General features: G+C 50.0%; 1 protein-coding gene across 4 annotated transcripts in view; it reads left to right on the top strand.

Moving 5' to 3' along the window:
• The window catches only part of SLC12A8 (solute carrier family 12 member 8), a 41,756-nt gene that overhangs the window by 4,042 nt on the left and 17,692 nt on the right, over nucleotides 1-20,022 (top strand). For 3 of the 4 annotated variants that reach the window (XM_056535974.1, XM_056535976.1, XM_056535975.1), the window contains exons 2-6: nucleotides 5,155-5,340; nucleotides 5,422-5,568; nucleotides 11,150-11,341; nucleotides 11,423-11,654; nucleotides 18,240-18,353. In XM_056535974.1, coding sequence (XP_056391949.1) covers nucleotides 5,254-5,340; nucleotides 5,422-5,568; nucleotides 11,150-11,341; nucleotides 11,423-11,654; nucleotides 18,240-18,353 — 772 coding nt within the window. In that variant the 5' untranslated portion in view covers nucleotides 5,155-5,253. Of the gene's footprint in view, nucleotides 1-4,131; nucleotides 4,156-5,154; nucleotides 5,341-5,421; nucleotides 5,569-11,149; nucleotides 11,342-11,422; nucleotides 11,655-18,239; nucleotides 18,354-20,022 lie in introns of those variants that run through there. The other variant, XM_056535977.1, reaches the window with a different exon arrangement.

The raw sequence follows: 20,022 nt of genomic DNA, 5'->3' as shown, positions 1-20,022 counted from the left end.
GTATTCTATAGATGGTATATACACCTGGGACACGTATTCTCCTATAGAAGGTATATACACCTGGGACATGTATTCTCCTATAGAAGGTATATACACCTGGGGAATGTATTCTCCTATAGAAGGTATATACACCTGGGGAATGTATTCTCCTATAGAAGGTATATACACCTGGGACACGTATTCTCCTATAGAAGGTATATACACCTGGGGAATGTATTCTCCTATAGAAGGTATATACACCTGGGGAATGTATTCTCCTATAGAAGGTATATACACCTGGGACACGTATTCTCCTATAGAAGGTATATACACCTGGGGAATGTATTCTCCTATAGAAGGTATATACACCTGGGGAATGTATTCTCCTATAGAAGGTATATACACCTGGGGCATATATCCTCCTATAGAAGGTATATACACCTGGGGCATGTATTCTCCTATAGAAGGTATATACACCTGGGGCATGTATTCTCCTATAGAAGGTATATACACCTGGGGCATGTATTCTCCTATAGAAGGTATATACACCTGGGGCATGTATCCTCCTATAGAAGGTATATACACCTGGGGCATGTATTCTCCTATAGAAGGTGTATACACCTGGGGCATGTATTCTCCTATAGAAGGTGTATACACCTGGGGCATGTATTCTCCTATAGAAGGTGTATACACCTGGGGCATGTATTCTCCTATAGAAGGTGTATACACCTGGGGCATGTATTCTCCTATAGAAGGTGTATACACCTGGGGCATGTATTCTCCTATAGAAGGTGTATACACCTGGGGCATGTATTCTCCTATAGAAGGTGTATACACCTGGGGCATGTATTCTCCTATAGAAGGTGTATACACCTGGGGCATGTATTCTCCTATAGAAGGTGTATACACCTGGGGCATGTATTCTCCTATAGAAGGTGTATACACCTGGGGCATGTATTCTCCTATAGAAGGTGTATACACCTGGGGCATGTATTCTCCTATAGAAGGTGTATACACCTGGGGCATGTATTCTCCTATAGAAGGTGTATACACCTGGGGCATGTATTCTCCTATAGAAGGTGTATACACCTGGGGCATGTATTCTCCTATAGAAGGTGTATACACCTGGGGCATGTATTCTCCTATAGAAGGTGTATACACCTGGGGCATGTATTCTCCTATAGAAGGTGTATACACCTGGGGCATGTATTCTCATATAGAAGGTGTATACACCTGGGGCATGTATTCTCCTATAGAAGGTGTATACACCTGGGGTACGTATTCCCCTATAGAAGGTAGATACACCTGGGGCAGGTATTCCCCTATAGAAGGTATATACACATGGGGGCAGGTATTCCCCTATAGAAGGTATATACACCTGGGACATGTATTCTATAGAAGGTATATACATCTGGGACATGTATTCCCCTATAGAAGGTATATACACCTGGGGCAGGTATTCTCCTATAGAAGGTGTATACACCTGGGGCAGGTATTCTCCTATAAAAGGTATATACACCTGGGGCAGGTATTCTCCTATAGAAGGTGTATACACCTGGGACATGTATTCTATAGATGGTATATACATCTGGGACATGTATTCCCCTATAGAAGGTGTATACACCTGGGGCAGGTATTCTATAGATGGTATATACATCTGGGACATGTATTCTCCTATAGAAGGTATATACACCTGGGGCAGGTATTCTCCTATAGAAGGTATATACACCTGGGGCAGGTATTCTCCTATAGAAGGTATATACACCTGGGGCAGGTATTCTCCTATAGAAGGTGTATACACCTGGGGCAGGTATTCTCCTATAGAAGGTGTATACACCTGGGGCAGGTATTCTCCTATAGAAGGTGTATACACCTGGGGCATGTATTCTCCTATAGAAGGTGTATACACCTGGGGCATGTATTCTCCTATAGAAGGTGTATACACCTGGGGCATGTATTCTCCTATAGAAGGTGTATACACCTGGGGCATGTATTCTCCTATAGAAGGTGTATACACCTGGGGCATGTATTCTCCTATAGAAGGTGTATACACCTGGGGCATGTATTCTCCTATAGAAGGTGTATACACCTGGGGCATGTATTCTCCTATAGAAGGTGTATACACCTGGGGCATGTATTCTCCTATAGAAGGTGTATACACCTGGGGCATGTATTCTCCTATAGAAGGTGTATACACCTGGGGCATGTATTCTCCTATAGAAGGTGTATACACCTGGGGCATGTATTCCCCTATAGAAGGTGTATACACCTGGGGCAGGTATTCTCCTATAGAAGGTATATACACCTGGGGCATGTGGTTCATCTTTTATGTAGAGCAGTGGTCTCCAAACGTGGGACCTCCAGCTGCTGCAAAACTTACCAGCATGCCCAGAGTTTTATTTTTGCAACAGCTGGAGGTGCAAAGTTTGGAGACCACAGATGTAGAGTATTGTTTGCACTGACATATTATGTCACCAGTGTCGGCTTTTGGAAGTTAATAAGAAATGTTTCCATTCACTGACAGTAAGCAGGTTGAACCAGAATATATATATATATTACAGATTTGCATAACTTTCCGTGATACCCTGATTATATTTCACGTACAGACGACTAGAGGAAGCATTTCAGGTTTTGCGCGGCACAGTCTCGCATTCAGGTGTCTTGCAAGTGTTGAGGATCCGGTGGAGACGCGGCGGCCGCCGTCCTCCTCCGGTCTTTATAGTGGGCACGGAGCTCCCGGATATAAGGAGGAAGCAGGGCCAGGGTGGTGTCTGCATCATGTGCTGGAAGGTTTGCTAACATTAACCCCTTCACCGCTGCAGTGTTTGACTTCACTCCAGGCAGGTCCTGACCCTGGCAGTGTCTGTGCTGAGGCGTGTGGAGGCGACAGGTGTTCCCAGGTAGGCGGCCGTCACCTGCGCTGACATACGTGTCACACGGGAGGCTGACACAGGTAATCGCAGGTGTCGCGGGGCTCCGCAGAGACGATTCACATATAGATTACTCACTGATGGGTTCCCAGTGGTATGTGACAAACATTGAAGCGGCCGGTATATAAGGGGTTAATTTAATGCCATACTACGACTTACCGGTCAGTATTACTTATGTAAGGCAGGGAATCTCACTGCTATATGTCATTTTTTTTTTGCACATGCTGTAGCCTGAAGTAGAGCAGTGTTTCCCAACCAGAGTGCCTCCAGCTGTTGCAAAACTACAACTCCCAGCATGCCCAGACAGCCAACGGTTTTGGAGAGGTGATGCTGTGCACATCGCCACCGGTGTAAAGAGCCCAAAATGCTTGAATGTGTTTTATAGGTAACTTTGTTTCTGCCCCAGAATATATAGGGTTAACTCTGCACACCCTTGTACTGCACAACTTCCTACAACTCATGTAATTTGGGCAGTCATCTGATCTGGCCTGTGCCCCCTCTTACTGGGGTGACATGGATGGCTGCCACCGGAATGAGGGTGCAAATTTATTGAGTAAATGCTATTACACAGCCCAGTCACCCCCCCCCCCCAAAGGAAGTTGTGTAGTCCTCTCACTGTCAGTGTGGTGTTGTCTCAGCAGCTCCTGGCTCCTCCTTCTCCCCTGACAGGAAGTTGTTTAGTCCTCACATTGTTCGAGTGGTGTTGTCTCCAGCTCCCAGGCCCCTACCTCTCCCCTGACTGTAGGTGGTGTCATCCTCTCAATGTCAGTGTGCTGTTGTCTCCAGCTCCCCAGCACTTCCCTCGCTCCTGGCATATAGTTGTGTAGTCTTCTCATTGTCAGTGTGGTGTTGTCTTATCAGTTTATGGCTCCTCCCTCGCTCCTGGCATGTAGTTGTGTAGTCTTCACATTGTCCATGTGGTGTTGTCTTAGCAGCTCCTGGCTCCTCCCTCTCTCCTGACAGGAAGTTGTGTAGTCCTCTCAATGTCAGTGTGGTGTTTTTTACAGCTCCCTGGCTCTTCTCTCTGACACTTCATCCTCTGCTGTCTCAGGAGGTGTGGCTGAATCTTGTCTTTGTGCTCTAGCCCCGCCCCTGAGTGATGCCATCACCTCGGACTAGCTTCTACAGCTACATCCCCTATATATATTTATTGGGACATTTGGGAAGAATGAGGTGTGGTTACAGCATGCTGCCTTGTGCTGAGCAATGTAACAGGCAGAGGAGCGAACAGTAAATGAATACACAGGTACTGTAGACTGTTCTGCTCTGTAAAGCAATGTTCTGCAGCAGTTTATTGTGGTGAGTGGGGAATTGGCAGGAATGCTATAGTTAGGGAGTAGGCAGGGTGTGAGATCTGTGATAAAAAGCTAAGGGAAATCATTGCATTCTGGGAAATGTAGTGCAGAGCAAGTGCTCAACCTGGAAGCACAGTGATTGTGACAGGAATAAATCCACAGACGCACAGTAAATAGATAGGGGGAGATTTATCAAAACCTGTCCAGAGGAAGAGTGGTGCAGTTGCCCATAGCAGCCAATTAGATTCTTTCAGTTTTCAGAGGCCTTTTCAAAAATGAAAGAAGCGATCTGATTGGCTGCTATTGGCAACTTTTCGTCTGGTGTCGGAGTAGAACTTTAAGTCTATCAAAAAATGCTGAATTTTTCATTATACAGAGGTTAAACCATATGTCAGTGTTTCCCAACCAGGGTGCTGTTGCATAATTACAACTACCAGCATGCCCATGCTGGGAGTTGTAGTTTTGCAATAATTGGCAGCACCCTAGTTGGTAAACAGTGCCATAAACCTACGTAAGGCTGGGTTCACACCACGTTTTTGCCTGCGGTCGGGAAACCGCATACGGCCGAAAACGAAGCCGACCGGAGGCTGTGGTTCACTCCGGTCGGCTCGTAGACTTGCATTAAATACGGTTCCCGAATACGGCTGAGTGCAGGCGCCGCGATTAAGTCCCGCCCCCCTCCTCCAAACCGTATACGGGAACCGTATTTAAGAAAACGTGGTGTGAACCCAGCCTTAGAGGCAGAACTGCAATACCAGTCAGTAACACGGACTGTAGGGGCGCTATTTCTTTATGTAATGTCTCATACTGGTATGAACTCCATTCACATCCAGAGCTGTTCTTAAAATTCTGCTTGTTGCCGTAGGGAACGGGTGGCTGTTTAGTCATGTCGGGGTAATATGGCCTGCGTTACTGTGTACTATTATTTACTATGACTTTTGTTTGTGAAGGTGCCACGATGCAGGAGGAGACCCTGCGTCCCGGCCGCTCCTGTCAGCTGACTCTCCTCAGGTGACATCATTTTGGTGACTTCTCTCCGGGCCACAGACATGAATGGCAGAATCCGCCATGCTCCCCTGAACGGAAATATGACAGAGAGCAGCAATATCACCGACCTGTTCCATGAGGACGCCCAGGTGGGTGATGGTTTAGGGCACTACTACCCTCCCGCGATGCTGAGCCGTCAAGTCATGTGACCATCATTTCCCTTATTTCAGGTCTCCCAGTTGCAGTCGCAGCCATGGTGGAAAATTCAGCTCTTTGTTTGGGAGCCGGTTCTGTTTGGTACCTGGGACGGTGTTTTCACCTCATGTATGATCAATATATTTGGCGTGGTGTTATTTCTCCGTACCGGCTGGCTCGTGGTGAGTGACTCTACACAGATCATCCCCCATTAAATACCAGAAGAAGAAGCGACATGAGCAAGACAGGAAGGCTATGAGACTATGGGGGAGATTTATGATGCCATCTTATAATAACATTCTCTTTGTTGCCCATAGCGACCAATCAGAGCTCAACTTTCATTTTACCAGAGCAATTCGAGAAATGAAAGCTGAGCTGTGACTGGTTGCTATGAACCGAGCTGTGACTGGTTGCTATGAGCCGAGCTGTGTCTGGTTGCTATGAGCCGAGCTGTGTCTGGTTGCTATGAGCCGAGCTGTGACTGGTTGCTATGAGCCGAGCTGTGACTGGTTGCTATGAGCCGAGCTGTGACTGGTTGCTATGAGCCGAGCTGTGACTGGTTGCTATGAGCCGAGCTGTGACTGGTTGCTATGAGCCGAGCTGTGACTGGTTGCTATGTGCCGAGCTGTGACTGGTTGCTATGAGCCGAGCTGTGACTGGTTGCTATGAGCCGAGCTGTGACTGGTTGCTATGAGCCGAGCTGTGGCTGGTTGCTATGAGCCGAGCTGTGACTGGTTGCTATGAACCGAGCTGTGACTGGTTGCTATGAGCCAAGCTGTGACTGGTTGCTATGTGCCGAGCTGTGACTGGTTGCTATGAGCCGAGCTGTGACTGGTTGCTATGAGCCGAGCTGTGACTGGTTGCTATGAGCCAAGCTGTGACTGGTTGCTATGTGCCGAGCTGTGACTGGTTGCTATGAGCCGAGCTGTGACTGGTTGCTATGAGCCGAGCTGTGACTGGTTGCTATGAGCCGAGCTGTGGCTGGTTGCTATAAGCCGAGCTGTGGCTGGTTGCTATGAGCCGAGCTGTGGCTGGTTGCTATGAGCCGAGCTGTGACTGGTTGCTATGAGCCGAGCTGTGACTGGTTGCTGTGAGCCGAGCTGTGACTGGTTGCTGTGAGCCGAGCTGTGACTGGTTGCTGTGAGCCGAGCTGTGACTGGTTGCTGTGAGCCGAGCTGTGACTGGTTGCTGTGAGCCGAGCTGTGACTGGTTGCTATGAGCCGAGCTGTGACTGGTTGCTATGAGCCGAGCTGTGACTGGTTGCTATGAGCCGAGCTGTGACTGGTTGCTATGAGCCGAGCTGTGACTGGTTGCTATGAGCCGAGCTGTGACTGGTTGCTATGAGCCGAGCTGTGACTGGTTGCTATGAGCCGGGCTGTGACTGGTTGCTATGAGCCGGGCTGTGACTGGTTGCTATGAGCCGAGCTGTGGCTGGTTGCTATGAGCCGAGCTGTGGCTGGTTGCTATGAGCCGAGCTGTGGCTGGTTGCTGTGAGCCGAGCTGTGACTGGTTGCTGTGAGCCGAGCTGTGACTGGTTGCTATGAGCCGAGCTGTGACTGGTTGCTATGTGCCGAGCTGTGACTGGTTGCTATGAGCCGAGCTGTGACTGGTTGCTATGAGCCGGGCTGTGACTGGTTGCTATGAGCCGAGCTGTGACTGGTTGCTATGGGCCGAGCTGTGACTGGTTGCTATGGGCCGAGCTGTGACTGGTTGCTATGGGCCGAGCTGTGACTGGTTGCTATGGGCCGAGCTGTGACTGGTTGCTATGGGCCGAGCTGTGTCTGGTTGCTATGGGCCGAGCTGTGACTGGTTGCTATGAGCTCATTTGTGACTGGTTGCTATGAGCCGAGCTGTGACTGGTTGCTATGAGCCGAGCTGTGACTGGTTGCTATGAGCCGAGCTGTGACTGGTTGCTATGAGCCGGGCTGTGACTGGTTGCTATGAGCCGGGCTGTGACTGGTTGCTATGAGCCGAGCTGTGGCTGGTTGCTATGAGCCGAGCTGTGGCTGGTTGCTATGAGCCGAGCTGTGGCTGGTTGCTGTGAGCCGAGCTGTGACTGGTTGCTGTGAGCCGAGCTGTGACTGGTTGCTATGAGCCGAGCTGTGACTGGTTGCTATGTGCCGAGCTGTGACTGGTTGCTATGAGCCGAGCTGTGACTGGTTGCTATGAGCCGGGCTGTGACTGGTTGCTATGAGCCGAGCTGTGACTGGTTGCTATGGGCCGAGCTGTGACTGGTTGCTATGGGCCGAGCTGTGACTGGTTGCTATGGGCCGAGCTGTGACTGGTTGCTATGGGCCGAGCTGTGTCTGGTTGCTATGGGCCGAGCTGTGACTGGTTGCTATGAGCTCATTTGTGACTGGTTGCTATGAGCCGAGCTGTGACTGGTTGCTATGGACAACAAGGAGAATTTTGCAATGAGACAGTAAGGGTAGGGTCACACATAACGGATCTGCAGCGTATTTTACGCTGCAGATTTGCCGGTGACCTGGCTCATATTGTGCCTCCTGCTGTTGCCGAACGCACCCGCCCCCGATGGGGGCGGGTGCGTTCAGCAACAACAGGAGGCACAATATGGGTCGGGTCACCGGCAGATCCACAGCGTACAATACGCTGCAGATCTGTTACGTGTGACCCTTCCCTAAATGTCCCCCCTATAGTCACATACGTTTTTATCAGCAGTAATTGTAAGGCTGGGAAAATGGCGTTTAAAAAAAAAATTATTCTAAAAATAATATAAGCAATTTTGGAATCAACACTTCTATGTTTTTGGCTTATTGCGGATGTTGGCTAAAGATATTGACCAAATTAAAGGGGTACTCCACTGGAAAACATTTTCTTTAAAATCAACTGGTGCCAGAAAGTTAAACAAATTTGTAAATTACTTCTATTAAAAAAATCTTTATCCTTCCAGTACTTATCAGCTGCTGTATAATACACAGGAAGTTCTTTTCTTTTTTAATTTCCTTTCTGCCTGACCACAGTGCTCTCTGCTGACACCTCTGTCCATGTCAGGAACTGTCCGGAGCAGGAGAGGTTTGCTATGGGGATTTGCTCCTACTCTGGACAGTTCCTGACATGGACAGAGGTGTCAGCAGAGAGCACTTGTGGTCAGGCAGAAAGGAAATTCAAAAAGAAAATAATTTCCTCTGTAGTATACAGCAGCTGATAAGTACTAGAAGGATGGGGATTTTTTAATAGAAGTCATTTACAAATCTGTTTAACTTTCTGGCACCAGTCGATTTAAAAGAAAATGTTTTCCAGTGGAGTACCCCTTTAAGGGTACGTTCACCCTACGGAATTTCAGCACTGAATTTCCTGAAGGAAATTTGGCACGGATCCTTCCATTGGTGCTGCTCCGTGCACACTGCGGAATTCTGCTGGTAAAACTTTCCCCAAGAAAATGATTAATCCGAAAGAATGAAGGCGGAATGGCACTATCGTCCATGGGACGGCACTTAATTTGCATGCGGACATTAAAGGGGTACTCCGGGGGAACACTGGTGCCAGAAAGTTAAACAGATTTGTAAATTACTTCTATTAAAATTTTTTAATCCTTCTAGTACTTATTAGCTGCTGAATACTCCAGAGAAAATTATTTTCTTTTTGGAACACAGAGCTCTCTGCTGACATCACAAGTACAGTGCTCTCTGCTGACATCTCTGTCCATTTTAAGAACTGTCGAGAGGAGGAGAAAATCCCCATATGCTGCTCTGGACAGTTCCTAAAATGGACAGAGATGTCAGCAGAGAGCACTGTGCTCGTGATGTCAGCAGAGAGCTCTGTGTTCCAAAAAGAAAATAATTTCCTCTGTAGTATTCAGCAGCTAATAAGTGCTGGAAGGATTAAGATTTTTTAATAGAAGTAATTTACAAATCTGTTTAACTTTCTGGCACCAGTTGATTTAGAAAAAAAGTTTTCCACCGGAGTACCCCTTTAAGTTCTGATTTCGGAGGCGACTGCTGCACATGGACTCCTCACTAATTTTCGGACTGAGACTTAAGTGGGCGCTGTCGGGGTCTGTTCTTGCGCCCGAATTTTCTCTGTCAAAGTTATATTTTGTGGAATTCCATAATGGAATCTTATTGAATTCAATGGGGTTCAAAATTCGGCAGAATTCTGTGTTCCATCGGAATTCCTCAATAGCGTTCAGCAAGCTTTGCGGAAATTCCGCTGAGTGAACCTACCCTCATAGAGACACAAATTTTCATATGTCATAAAGACAAAAAAGTTTGATTAGTGGGTTCAGACCCCGATCGATCACAAAAAGGAGCCCGGAGAAGAGTGCACTTATTATTTTATATGAGTGATGTCATACAGGGGGCGGGGCTGTGATCACATGTCATTATATTACTATATCAGTGATGTCATACAGGGGGTGGGGCTGTGATCACATGTCATTATATTACTATTATATCAGTGATGTCATTATATTACTATTATATTATATCAGTGATGTCATACAGGGGGCGGGGCTGTGATCACATGTCATTATATTACTATTATATTATCAGTGATGTCATACAGGGGGCAGGGCTGTCATCACAATGTCATTATATTACATCAGTGATGTCATACAGGGGGTGAGGCTGTGATCACATGTCATTATATTACTATTATATTACTATTATATTACATCAGTGATGTCATACAGGGGGTGAGGCTGTGATCACATGTCATTATATTACTATTATATTATATCAGTGATGTCATACAGGGGGCGGGGCTGTGATCACATGTCATTATATTACTATTATATCAGTGATGTCATACAGGGGGCGGGGCTGTGATCACATGTCATTATATTACTATTATGTTATATCAGTGATGTCATACAGGGGGCGGGGCTGTGATCAATGTCATTATATTACTATTATATTATATCAGTGATGTCATACAGGGGGCGGGGCTGTGATCACATGTCATTATATTACTATTATATTATATCAGTGATGTCATACAGGGGGCGGGGCTGTGATCACATGTCATTATATTACTATTATATCAGAGATATCATACAGGGGGCGGGGCTGTGATCACATATCATTATATTACTATTATGTTATATCAGTGCTGTCATACAGGGGGCGGGGCTGTGATCACATGTCATTATATTACTATTATATTATATCAGTGATGTCATACAGGGGGCGGGGCTGTGATCACATGTCATTATATTACTATTATGTTATATCAGTGATGTCATACAGGGGGCGGGGCTGTGATCATATGTCATTATATTATATCAGTGATGTCATACAGGGGGCGGGGCTGTGATCACATGTCATTATATTACTATTATTTCAGTGATGTCATACAGGGGGCGGGGCTGTGATCACTTGTCATTATATTACTATTATATTATATCAGTGATGTCATACAGGGGGCGGGGCTGTGATCACATGTCATTATATTACTATTATATTATCAGTGATGTATGTCATACAGGGGGCGGGGCTACGATCACATGTAATTAAATTACTCTTATATAATATCAGGGGGCGGGGCTGTGACTATGTCTCAGGCCTGATACAGGGGCTGGTTGTCTGCAGTAATAGATGAATAGCTGTATATGTAAATGTGGATAAATAACCTCTAATTCAGTGGCCTTCAAACTGTGGACCTCCAGATGTGGCAAAACTACAACTCCCTGCATGCCCGGACAGCCTGCGGCTGTCCGGGCATGCTGGGAGTTGTAGTTTTGCCACATCTGGAGGTCCACAGTTTGTTGACCACTGCTCTTATTCATTTTCTTCTGACTTTTAGGGTAACACCGGGGTCCTCCTGGGGATATTTCTGGTGTCCGCCGTCATCCTCGTGGCTCTGGTTACTGTCTTATCTGGTATCGGAGTGTGTGAGAGATGCAGCATAGGCAGCGGCGGCGTCTACTCCATGATTTCTACCGTTCTGGGGGGCAAAGTTGGGGGTACGGTTGGCCTTCTATATATATTCGGCCAGGTAAGTGACCACCTGGGGCGTCTCCCAGAGCTGACAGTCTCTGCTCCTCCTTCCCTCTCGTGTGACTGAGCCGATGTGCAGTGTGTTGCAGGCGCCATGTACATCACCGGCTTCGCAGAATCCATCTCTGACCTCCTGCACCTGCAGAGCACCTGGGTGGTGCGGGGCATCTCGCTGACCGTGCTGGTGGGGCTGCTGGGCATTAATCTGGCTGGAGTGAAGTGGATCATCCGGCTGCAGCTCCTTCTCCTCCTCTTACTCGCCGTCTCTACCCTGGACTTCATCATCGGCTCCTTCTCCCACCTGGATCCAGGTAAGACCCTTACGCATTTCCTGCGGTATTGATATCGATCACCCAACTTCCTCTATTGCAACTCAATCTCTCGCCTTGACCCCTACAGGCCCTCAGTGTTACTATGTATCATGGAGGCCACTGCTAGAATTACCCCTTCCCTGCTGCAGGGCTCTACCCATCTCCTCCTAATTTAAATTATTTGGGATTTTTGTATGCAGTTGGCGCTTTATAATCCCTCCTGGATCTATCCTGCGTCCAGGTTTGATGCTGCCTTATACAGTGTTGTCCACCAGGTGGCACCAACGCTCCATAATTTCATATTGTACTTTGGCCTCATGTCCGGTATTCTTATCTGCGGATTTAATACATTAGTTTGTGGCTCTGCAGCTGTAGCAAAACTACAACTCCTATCATGCATTGGTTGTCAGGGCATGATAGTATTTGTAGTGTTGCTACAGGTTGGCAGGCACTGCTTTTACTTTAAGGAGTACTGTACCCCCCCCCCCCCCCCCCCCCCCGTAATCTCAGGCCTGACCTCTCCCTGTCTCCCTCTACATGTATCTGTGGTGAGGGTGTGATGAGGGCAGATGTTATTACCCTAGGGGCAGGTGGCATTAATCCCTTGTATTCGTGACGCCAGGGCGTGGTTAACCTCTGCACCACCCGTGGAATGGCCGCTGAATCCTGGGCTAGGCATGGGGCAAACAGATAGACAGATGGAATAGTCTTTACAGCTCAGTTAGGCCCAAGGAGATGACCAGTGATTTAGGAGACTTGCGGGCTCGCTGGGACTTGTAGTAGGCTTGGCTGAATTATGCAGACCCATGCTGAATTTAGACAGACTTGACTAGGACTGACTAGACTTCACCCCTTGGGTAGCTTACCAGGCATTGACGTTCACCTGTGGGGCACTTGGTTGGTGGAAGCGTGGCTGCGTGGTTAGGACTTGGGTCCTATAGGTCACCACACAAGTCACCTGGTCACTGACACCTTTGACAGTCCATAAGAGGGATGTGGACCCAGGGGACACTACAATAGTCTGCCAGACAGGACAGTAAGGGTTACAGGGGTGCAACTCCTGTACTGGGACACCACATATCTCTATAAGAGAGCAGGTGATACATGAACGCTATATCTCCGGCCTCCCATAGAGATGAATGGAGGGGGTGTGTCGGCCTCCGCTTTGTTCAGGGGGTGACACCGTCCCGTGTATTGGAGAGCTGGGACGTTGTGCAGGAGATGGCGGGGGTCCCTGCGGTCAGACCCCCTGTGATCAGACACTTATCCCCGATCCTTTGGATAGAGGATCAGCTGTCTGGCGCTGGAGTACCCCTGTAACCATTAGCTGTGTGCACTATAAGAGGCCGAGGTTATATGGAGACCCCTGCACACCCCCCTCCCAATATATATCAGCTCAGTAGCGTGTCCTGATCTATGACACATATGAACATACATGTAGCCCCTCTGGCCCGTAGCCCCTCATGGATCTGGACCCTCACATTCTGCCTTTGCTTTCTAGATCTTGGTAGAAAGATTAGGATCGCAGCCTTTTTTGTTTTCCTCCCTGGAAGTTGCAGGGTGCGCCCGGGCACAGGGGTCAGGAAGGATGTGGCTGTCATTTGTTCTCTATAGACCCACATCCAGACGGCAGCCTTCCTGTCCCTGCACTGGGCGGGCGGCACACACGGGGTGTACGGGGCGACCCAGCAGTGTATGTAGGAGCCTCAGAGATTCTGCCCTGAGGGGTCCAGACCTACGGGGAAATAAATGTCGCAGGGTTTTCTATTTTTCAGCACCAAATCAATGTGGATCCAGCTTGGTGTGAGCCGCGGCATAACAAATAACGCACTTTTCTTTTGTGAAGTCTCTGCTTGCTGTCAGTGAATGCAGACATGTTGTTTACGTCCAGAGGCTCAACATCCATCCTGTGTCCTGGCTGTGGATGTGCGGTTCTGGGCTGGGGATGTGGCAAGTTTTGGGCTGGAATTCCTATAGATTCTGAGCCAAGGCATGTGTTGGATTCTGGGTCGGGGATGTAATTGGTTCTGGGCCACGAAGGTGTCAGATTATGGGACAAGAATGTGATATGATGGGTCCTGGGCTGAGGATTTGATGTGTTCTGGTCTGAGGATATGCTGGATTCTGGGCCTGGGGATGTGATGGGTTCTGGGTCAGTTATGCGATGGGTTCTGGTCTGGAGATGTGCTGGATTCTGGACCTTGGATGTGATGGGTTTTCTGGTCTGAGGATTTGAATAGTTCTGGGCCAGGAATGTAATGGGTTCTGGGTCAGGGATGTGATTAATTCTGGACCTGTGCTCTGTCGGATTCTGGGCTGGGAATGTGCTGGATTCTGGGGACAAGGATATGATGGTTTCTGGCCTGGGGTTGTGATTGGTTTTGGGTTAAGAATGTGCTTCTGGGCTAGAAATCTGATGGAGCTTTGAGTCACGGATGTGATGGGTTCTAGGCCGGGGATTTGATTGGTTCTGGGCCGAGGATGTGATTGATTCTGGGCAGGGGATTTGATGGGTTCTGGGCCGTGGATGTGATTGGTTCTGGGCCGGGGATGTGATGGGGTCTGGGCCGGGGATGTGATGGGGTCTGGGCCGGGGATGTGATGGGGTCTGGGCCGGGGATGTGATGGGGTCTGGGCCGGGGATGTGATGGGTTCTGGGCCGGGGATGTGATGGGTTCTGGGCCAGGGATTTGATGGGTTCTGGGCCGGGATTTGATGGGTTCTGGGCCGGGGATTTGATGGGTTCTTGGCCAGGGATATGATAGGTTCTGTATAGGGGATGTGATGGGTTCTGGGCCTGGGATGTGATGGGTTCTATACAGGGTATGTGATGGGTTCTGGACAGGGGATGTGATGGGTTCTGGACAGGGGATGTGATGGGTTCTGGACAGGGGATGTGATGGGTTCTGGGCCTGGGATGTAATGGGTTCTGGGATGTGATGGGTTCTAGACAGGGTATTTGGGTTCTGGACAGGGGATGTGATGGGTTCTGGACAGGGGATGTGATGGGTTCTGGACAGGGGATGTGATGGGTTCTGGGCTGGGGGATTTGATGGGTTCATGGCCGGGGATTTGATGGGTTCTTGGCGGGGGATGTGATGGGTTCTAGGCTGGGGATTTGATGGATTCTGGGCCAGGGATGTGATGGGTTCTGGGCCGGGGATGTGATTGGCTTTGGGTCAGGGATATGTCGATATCTTGGCTGGACCTGTGACGTGTTCTGTGCTGGATTCTGGGCCATCGATCTGATGGTTTCTGGCCCTGGCATGTGATGGGTTCTGAGCCCAGGATTTACCAGGTTCTGGGCTCTGCACTTGTGGAATAGGAGATTACTTTCTCCAGGTTTTTCCAGTTACTGCACATAGATGAGGCATGACATCACACGTGAGCAGCGCCAAGACTGCGGCAGGCTGAGCAGCGGTGAGCTGGACTCCTGCCAGGGTCGGGGCCAGCGCGATGGATGTAGTGGCAGCGCTTGGCTGGTGTAATGATGGGGGAACAGGACACCGAATGGGGGGGGGGGAGATCAGTCACAATAATCCTGATGGAGATTCCAGATATTTCTGGACACTTTCTCCGGAATCTTTTCTCGTTTCTCTTTAGACTCTGACCACGTTTCCTGCCCTCGAAGGACATAACATTACTGCCCCGATCCTGCCCGGCCCCCACCATGTATCACCCGGTGACCGCTGTGTTATATTAACCCCTGACTGACTGAAGGTTTCTGTGTATATAAATGGTGGATGGAACAGTGGTCCCCAAACCGTGCACCTCCAGATGTTGCAAAACTACAACTCCCAGCATGCCCGGACAGCCGTTGGCTGTCCGGGCATGCTGGGAGTTGTAGTTTTGCAACATCTGGAGGTCCACAGTTTAGAGACCACTGGTATACAATTGTTTAAAATACTCCAGGACCCTAATGCATAGTATATAACAGGGCCCCCACATACCATGTGGTTTCCTCTTACGTGGCCTTTGGGCACTATTTATCACCCTGCCCACCCGTTCTCCTCAGTGTGGTTCTGGTCCGTTCTGATGATGTCATCGGACGTTTTTATTTCTGTCGTTCAATAAACAGGAATCCGATTGTGACTTGTGTAAAGTGCGGGAAGGACAGGAAGAGATAAGGAGCTGCCGGGACGATGAGAACAGAGAACGTGTCCTGGTTATCTAGGGGGCCCCAATGACTGAAAACAGAGCTTTCCTCCAGATGAGGGGGCCCCAATGACTGAAAACAGAGCTTTCCTCCAGATGAGGGGGCCCCAATGACTGAAAACAGAGCTTTCCTCCAGATGAGGGGGGCTTAGGGTGGGTCCTGATAACAGGGTATATTGGGGTGGGGGTAACCATGACATTATATGGAAACTCTGTATACTTTTGTCCAAGGAAAAGAGCAACGACCTGAAAAACAGGCAGGACCCGAATGTTACATTGTGATCAATATCCCCCAATGATGGCAGTGACCGAGTCAGGGGTCGGGGTCATTGTACCATCATCCACATATCAGCATTATGCAGACTGCTCTGCCCTTCACATAACTCCTCCTCCTGTCAGATAACTCCTCCTCCTGTCAGATAACTCCTCCTCCTGTCACATATCCCCTCTTCCCGTCACTACTCTGTCCTTCACATAACTCCTCTTCCTATTACTCCTATTACTGACTGCTCTGCCTGTCACATAACCCCTTCCCCTGACTGCTCTGCTTGTCACATGACCCTCTCCCTGTCACTGACTGCTCTGCCTGTCACATAACCCCTCCTCCTGACTGCTCTGCCTGTCACATGACCCTCTCCCTGTCACTGACCGCTCTGCCTGTCACATAACCCCTCCTCCTGACTGCTCTCCCTGTCACATGACCCTCTCCCTGTCACTGACCGCTCTGCCTGTCACATGACCCTTTCCCTGTCACTGACTGCTCTGTCTGTCACATAACTCCTCCTGTCACATAACTCCTCCTGTCACTGACTCCTCCCCTGTCACTGACTCCTCCCCTGTCGCTGACTGCTCTGCCTGTCACATAACCCCTCCCCCTGACTGCTCTGCCTGTCACATAACCCTCTCCCTGTCACTGACTGCTCTCCATGTCACACAACCCCTCCCTTGTTACTGACTCCTCCCCCTGTCACTGATCACTCTTCCTGTCACACAACCCCTCCCCCTGTCACTGACTCCTCCCCCTGTCACTGACTGCTCTGCCTGTCACGTAACTCCTCCCCCTGTCACTGACTGCTCTGCCTGTCACATAACCCTCTCCCTGTCACTGACTGCTCTCCCTTTCACACAACCCCTCCCCCTGTCCCTGACTCCTCCCCCTGTCACTGACTGCTCTCCCTTTCACACAACCCCTCCCCTGTCACTGACTCCTCCCCCTGTCACTGACTGCTCTGCCTTTCACACAACCCCTCCCCCTGTCACTGACTCCTCCCCCTGTCACTGACTGCTCCCCCTGTCACTGACTCCTCCCCCTGTCACTGACTCCTCCCCCTGTCACTGACTGCTCTGCCTGTCACGTAACTCCTCCCCCTGTCACTGACTGCTCTGCCTGTCACATAACCCCTCCCCCTGACTGCTCTGCCTGTCACATAACCCTCTCCCTGTCATTGACTGCTCTCCCTTTCACACAACCCCTCCCCTGTCACTGACTCCTCCCCCTGTCACTGACTGCTCTGCCTGTCACTGACTGCTCTGCCTGTCATGTAACTCCTCCCTCTGTCACTGACTGCTCTGCCTGTCACGTAACTCCTCCCTCTGTCACTGACTGCTCTGCCTGTCACGTAACTCCTCCCTCTGTCACTGACCGCTCCGCCTGTCGCATAACCATCTCCCTGTCACTGACTCCTCCCCCTGTCACTGACTGCTTTGCCGGTCACATGACCCTCCCCCTGTCACTGACTCCTCCCCCTGTCACTGACCACTCTTCCTGTCACACAACCCCTCCCCTGTCACTGACTTCTCCCCCTGTCACTGACTGCTCTTCCTTTCACACAACCCCTCCCCTGTCACTGACTGCTCTTCCTGTCACATAACCCCTCCCCTGTCACTGACTCCTCCCCCTGTCACTGACTGCTCTTGCTGTCACATAACTCCTCCCCTTTCACTGACTCCTCCCCCTGTCACTGAATGCTCTTCCTGTCACATAACCCCTCCCCTGTTACTGACTCCTCCCCCTGTCACTGACTGCTTTGCCCGTCACATGACCCTCCCCCTGTCACTGACCGCTCTTCCTGCCACATAACCCCTCCCCTGTCACTGACTCCTCCCCCTGTCACTGACTCCTCCCCCTGTCACTGACTCCTCCCCCTGTCACTGACTCCTCCCCCTGTCACTGACTCCTCCCCCTGTCACTGACTCCTCCCCCTGTCACTGACTCCTCCCCCTGTCACTGACTCCTCCCCCTGTCACTGACCGCTCTTCCTGTCACATAACCCCTCCCCTGTCACTGACTGCTCTTCCTGTCACATAACCCCCTCCCCTGTCACTGACTCCTCCCCCTGTCGCTGACCGCTCTTCCTGTCACATAACCCCTCCCCTGTCACTGACTCCTCCCTCTGTATACATTATTTATGATGTCTTTTCTCTCCTCAGATCATGGATTTGTGGGATACTCGGATGAATTACTTTATAATAACACGTTTCCAGATTATACCCCCGGAGAAAGCTTCTTCTCTGTGTTCGGGGTGTTTTTCCCAGCTGCAACAGGTATTGGGGGAAGGGGGACGGATGCTAAGTCTCTGCTGCGGCACCCCCACATACATCTTTATATACACCCTGAACATTATATACTGCATGAATGTCTTTAGATGGAGGTTCTGCCTTTTGTTCCCCTTTTATGGATAAACTGTCATAACTCTAGAGCTGGCCATACACATGAGATTATTATTGGTTGATCCCACCAATTTTAGGGGGATCGGACAATCCTCTAATGTCGATGGAGGCCTCCTAACTCTCCCTAGATGGCAGATGTTGAGGGTAAGAAGGTGAAGGACACAGGAGTCTAGAGGAGGGGACAGAGGGTTCTGAAGGGAGGAGTCAGAAGAGTCTGGAGGGAGGAGACAGAGGGGTCGGGAGGGAGGAGACAGAGGGGTCTGGAGGGAGGAGACAGAGGGGTCTGGAGGGAGGAGACAGAGGGGTCTGGAGGGAGGAGACAGAGGGGTCTGAAGGGAGGAGACAGGGGGGTCTGGAGGGAGGAGACAGGGGAGTCTGGAGGGAGGGGATAGAGGAGTCTGGAGGGAGGGGATAGAGGGGTCTGGAGGGAGGAGACAGAAGTCTGGAGGAGGAGGACAGAGGAGTCTGGAGAGAAGGGACAGAGGGATCTAGAGGGAGGGGACAGAGGGATGTGGAGGACAGAGGAGTCTGTAGGGAAGAGGTAGAGGAGTCTGGAGGAGGAGAAGATGAGTCTGGAGGGGGAGGGGACAGAGGAGTCTGGAGGGGGAGGGGACAGAGGAGTCTGGAGGGGGAGGGGACAGAGGAGTCTGGAGGGGGAGGGGACAGAGGAGTCTGGAGGGGGAGGGGACAGTCGAGTCTGGAGGGGGAGGGGACAGAGGAGTCTGGAGGGGGAGGGGACAGAGGAGTCTGGAGGGGGAGGGGACAGAGGAGTCTGGAGGGGGAGGGGACAGAGGAGTCTGGAGGGAGGGGACAAATGGGTTTGGCAGAGTACAGATAATGTAGTAGATGTTCCCTGCAGTCCTATGTAACACCACAATAAACGCACTGATAGTTCTCTTAGTGCAGATAATGCAGTACATATAGCCTGCAGTCCTATGTAACACAGTATACGTGCGGGGTGTCGCTGACTGTCTGATCGCAGTGATCTCCCTCACATGTTGATGGCAGCAGTGCAGGAATTACGATGGATTAGAGCGGTTTCTATGGCGATAAGTCACTTAGAGAAATTACGTGTTAGCGAGCGACTGAGATGAACTGCAGAGAGGAGCGCTGCTCTGAGGGTCGGTGTATGGACGGCAGCCAGCGCTGTGTAAACCTTTGGGACATCCTAATAGACTTTTATATTTTCAGTTCCTCACCATTGTTAAGATCTCTGCTTGCTGCCAGTGCGTCCAAACATCCTGCTCACACAGCTGAATGTTTGTTACAGTGGCATCCGTTCACCACAATGCTCTGTGAGCTAAACAACCTGGACATTGTCTAGACCAGTGTTCCCCAACCAGGGTGCCACCAGCTGTTGCAAAACTACATCTCCCAGCATGCCCGGACAGCCGTCGGCTGTCCGGGCATGCTGGGAGAAGTAGTTTTGCAACAGCTGGAGTCGCACTTGTTGGGAAACACTGGTCTAGATTGCATATAGTTACTGGAGGGTTTGTCACAATTGTATCCAGAGTGTTTTCAATCCCTTATATAAAAATGGAGA

The sequence above is a fragment of the Hyla sarda genome, chromosome 8 (assembly GCF_029499605.1).
Source record: "Hyla sarda isolate aHylSar1 chromosome 8, aHylSar1.hap1, whole genome shotgun sequence".
Lineage (NCBI taxonomy): Eukaryota > Metazoa > Chordata > Amphibia > Anura > Hylidae > Hyla > Hyla sarda.
This window is presented reverse-complemented; position numbering and strand designations above follow the sequence as displayed.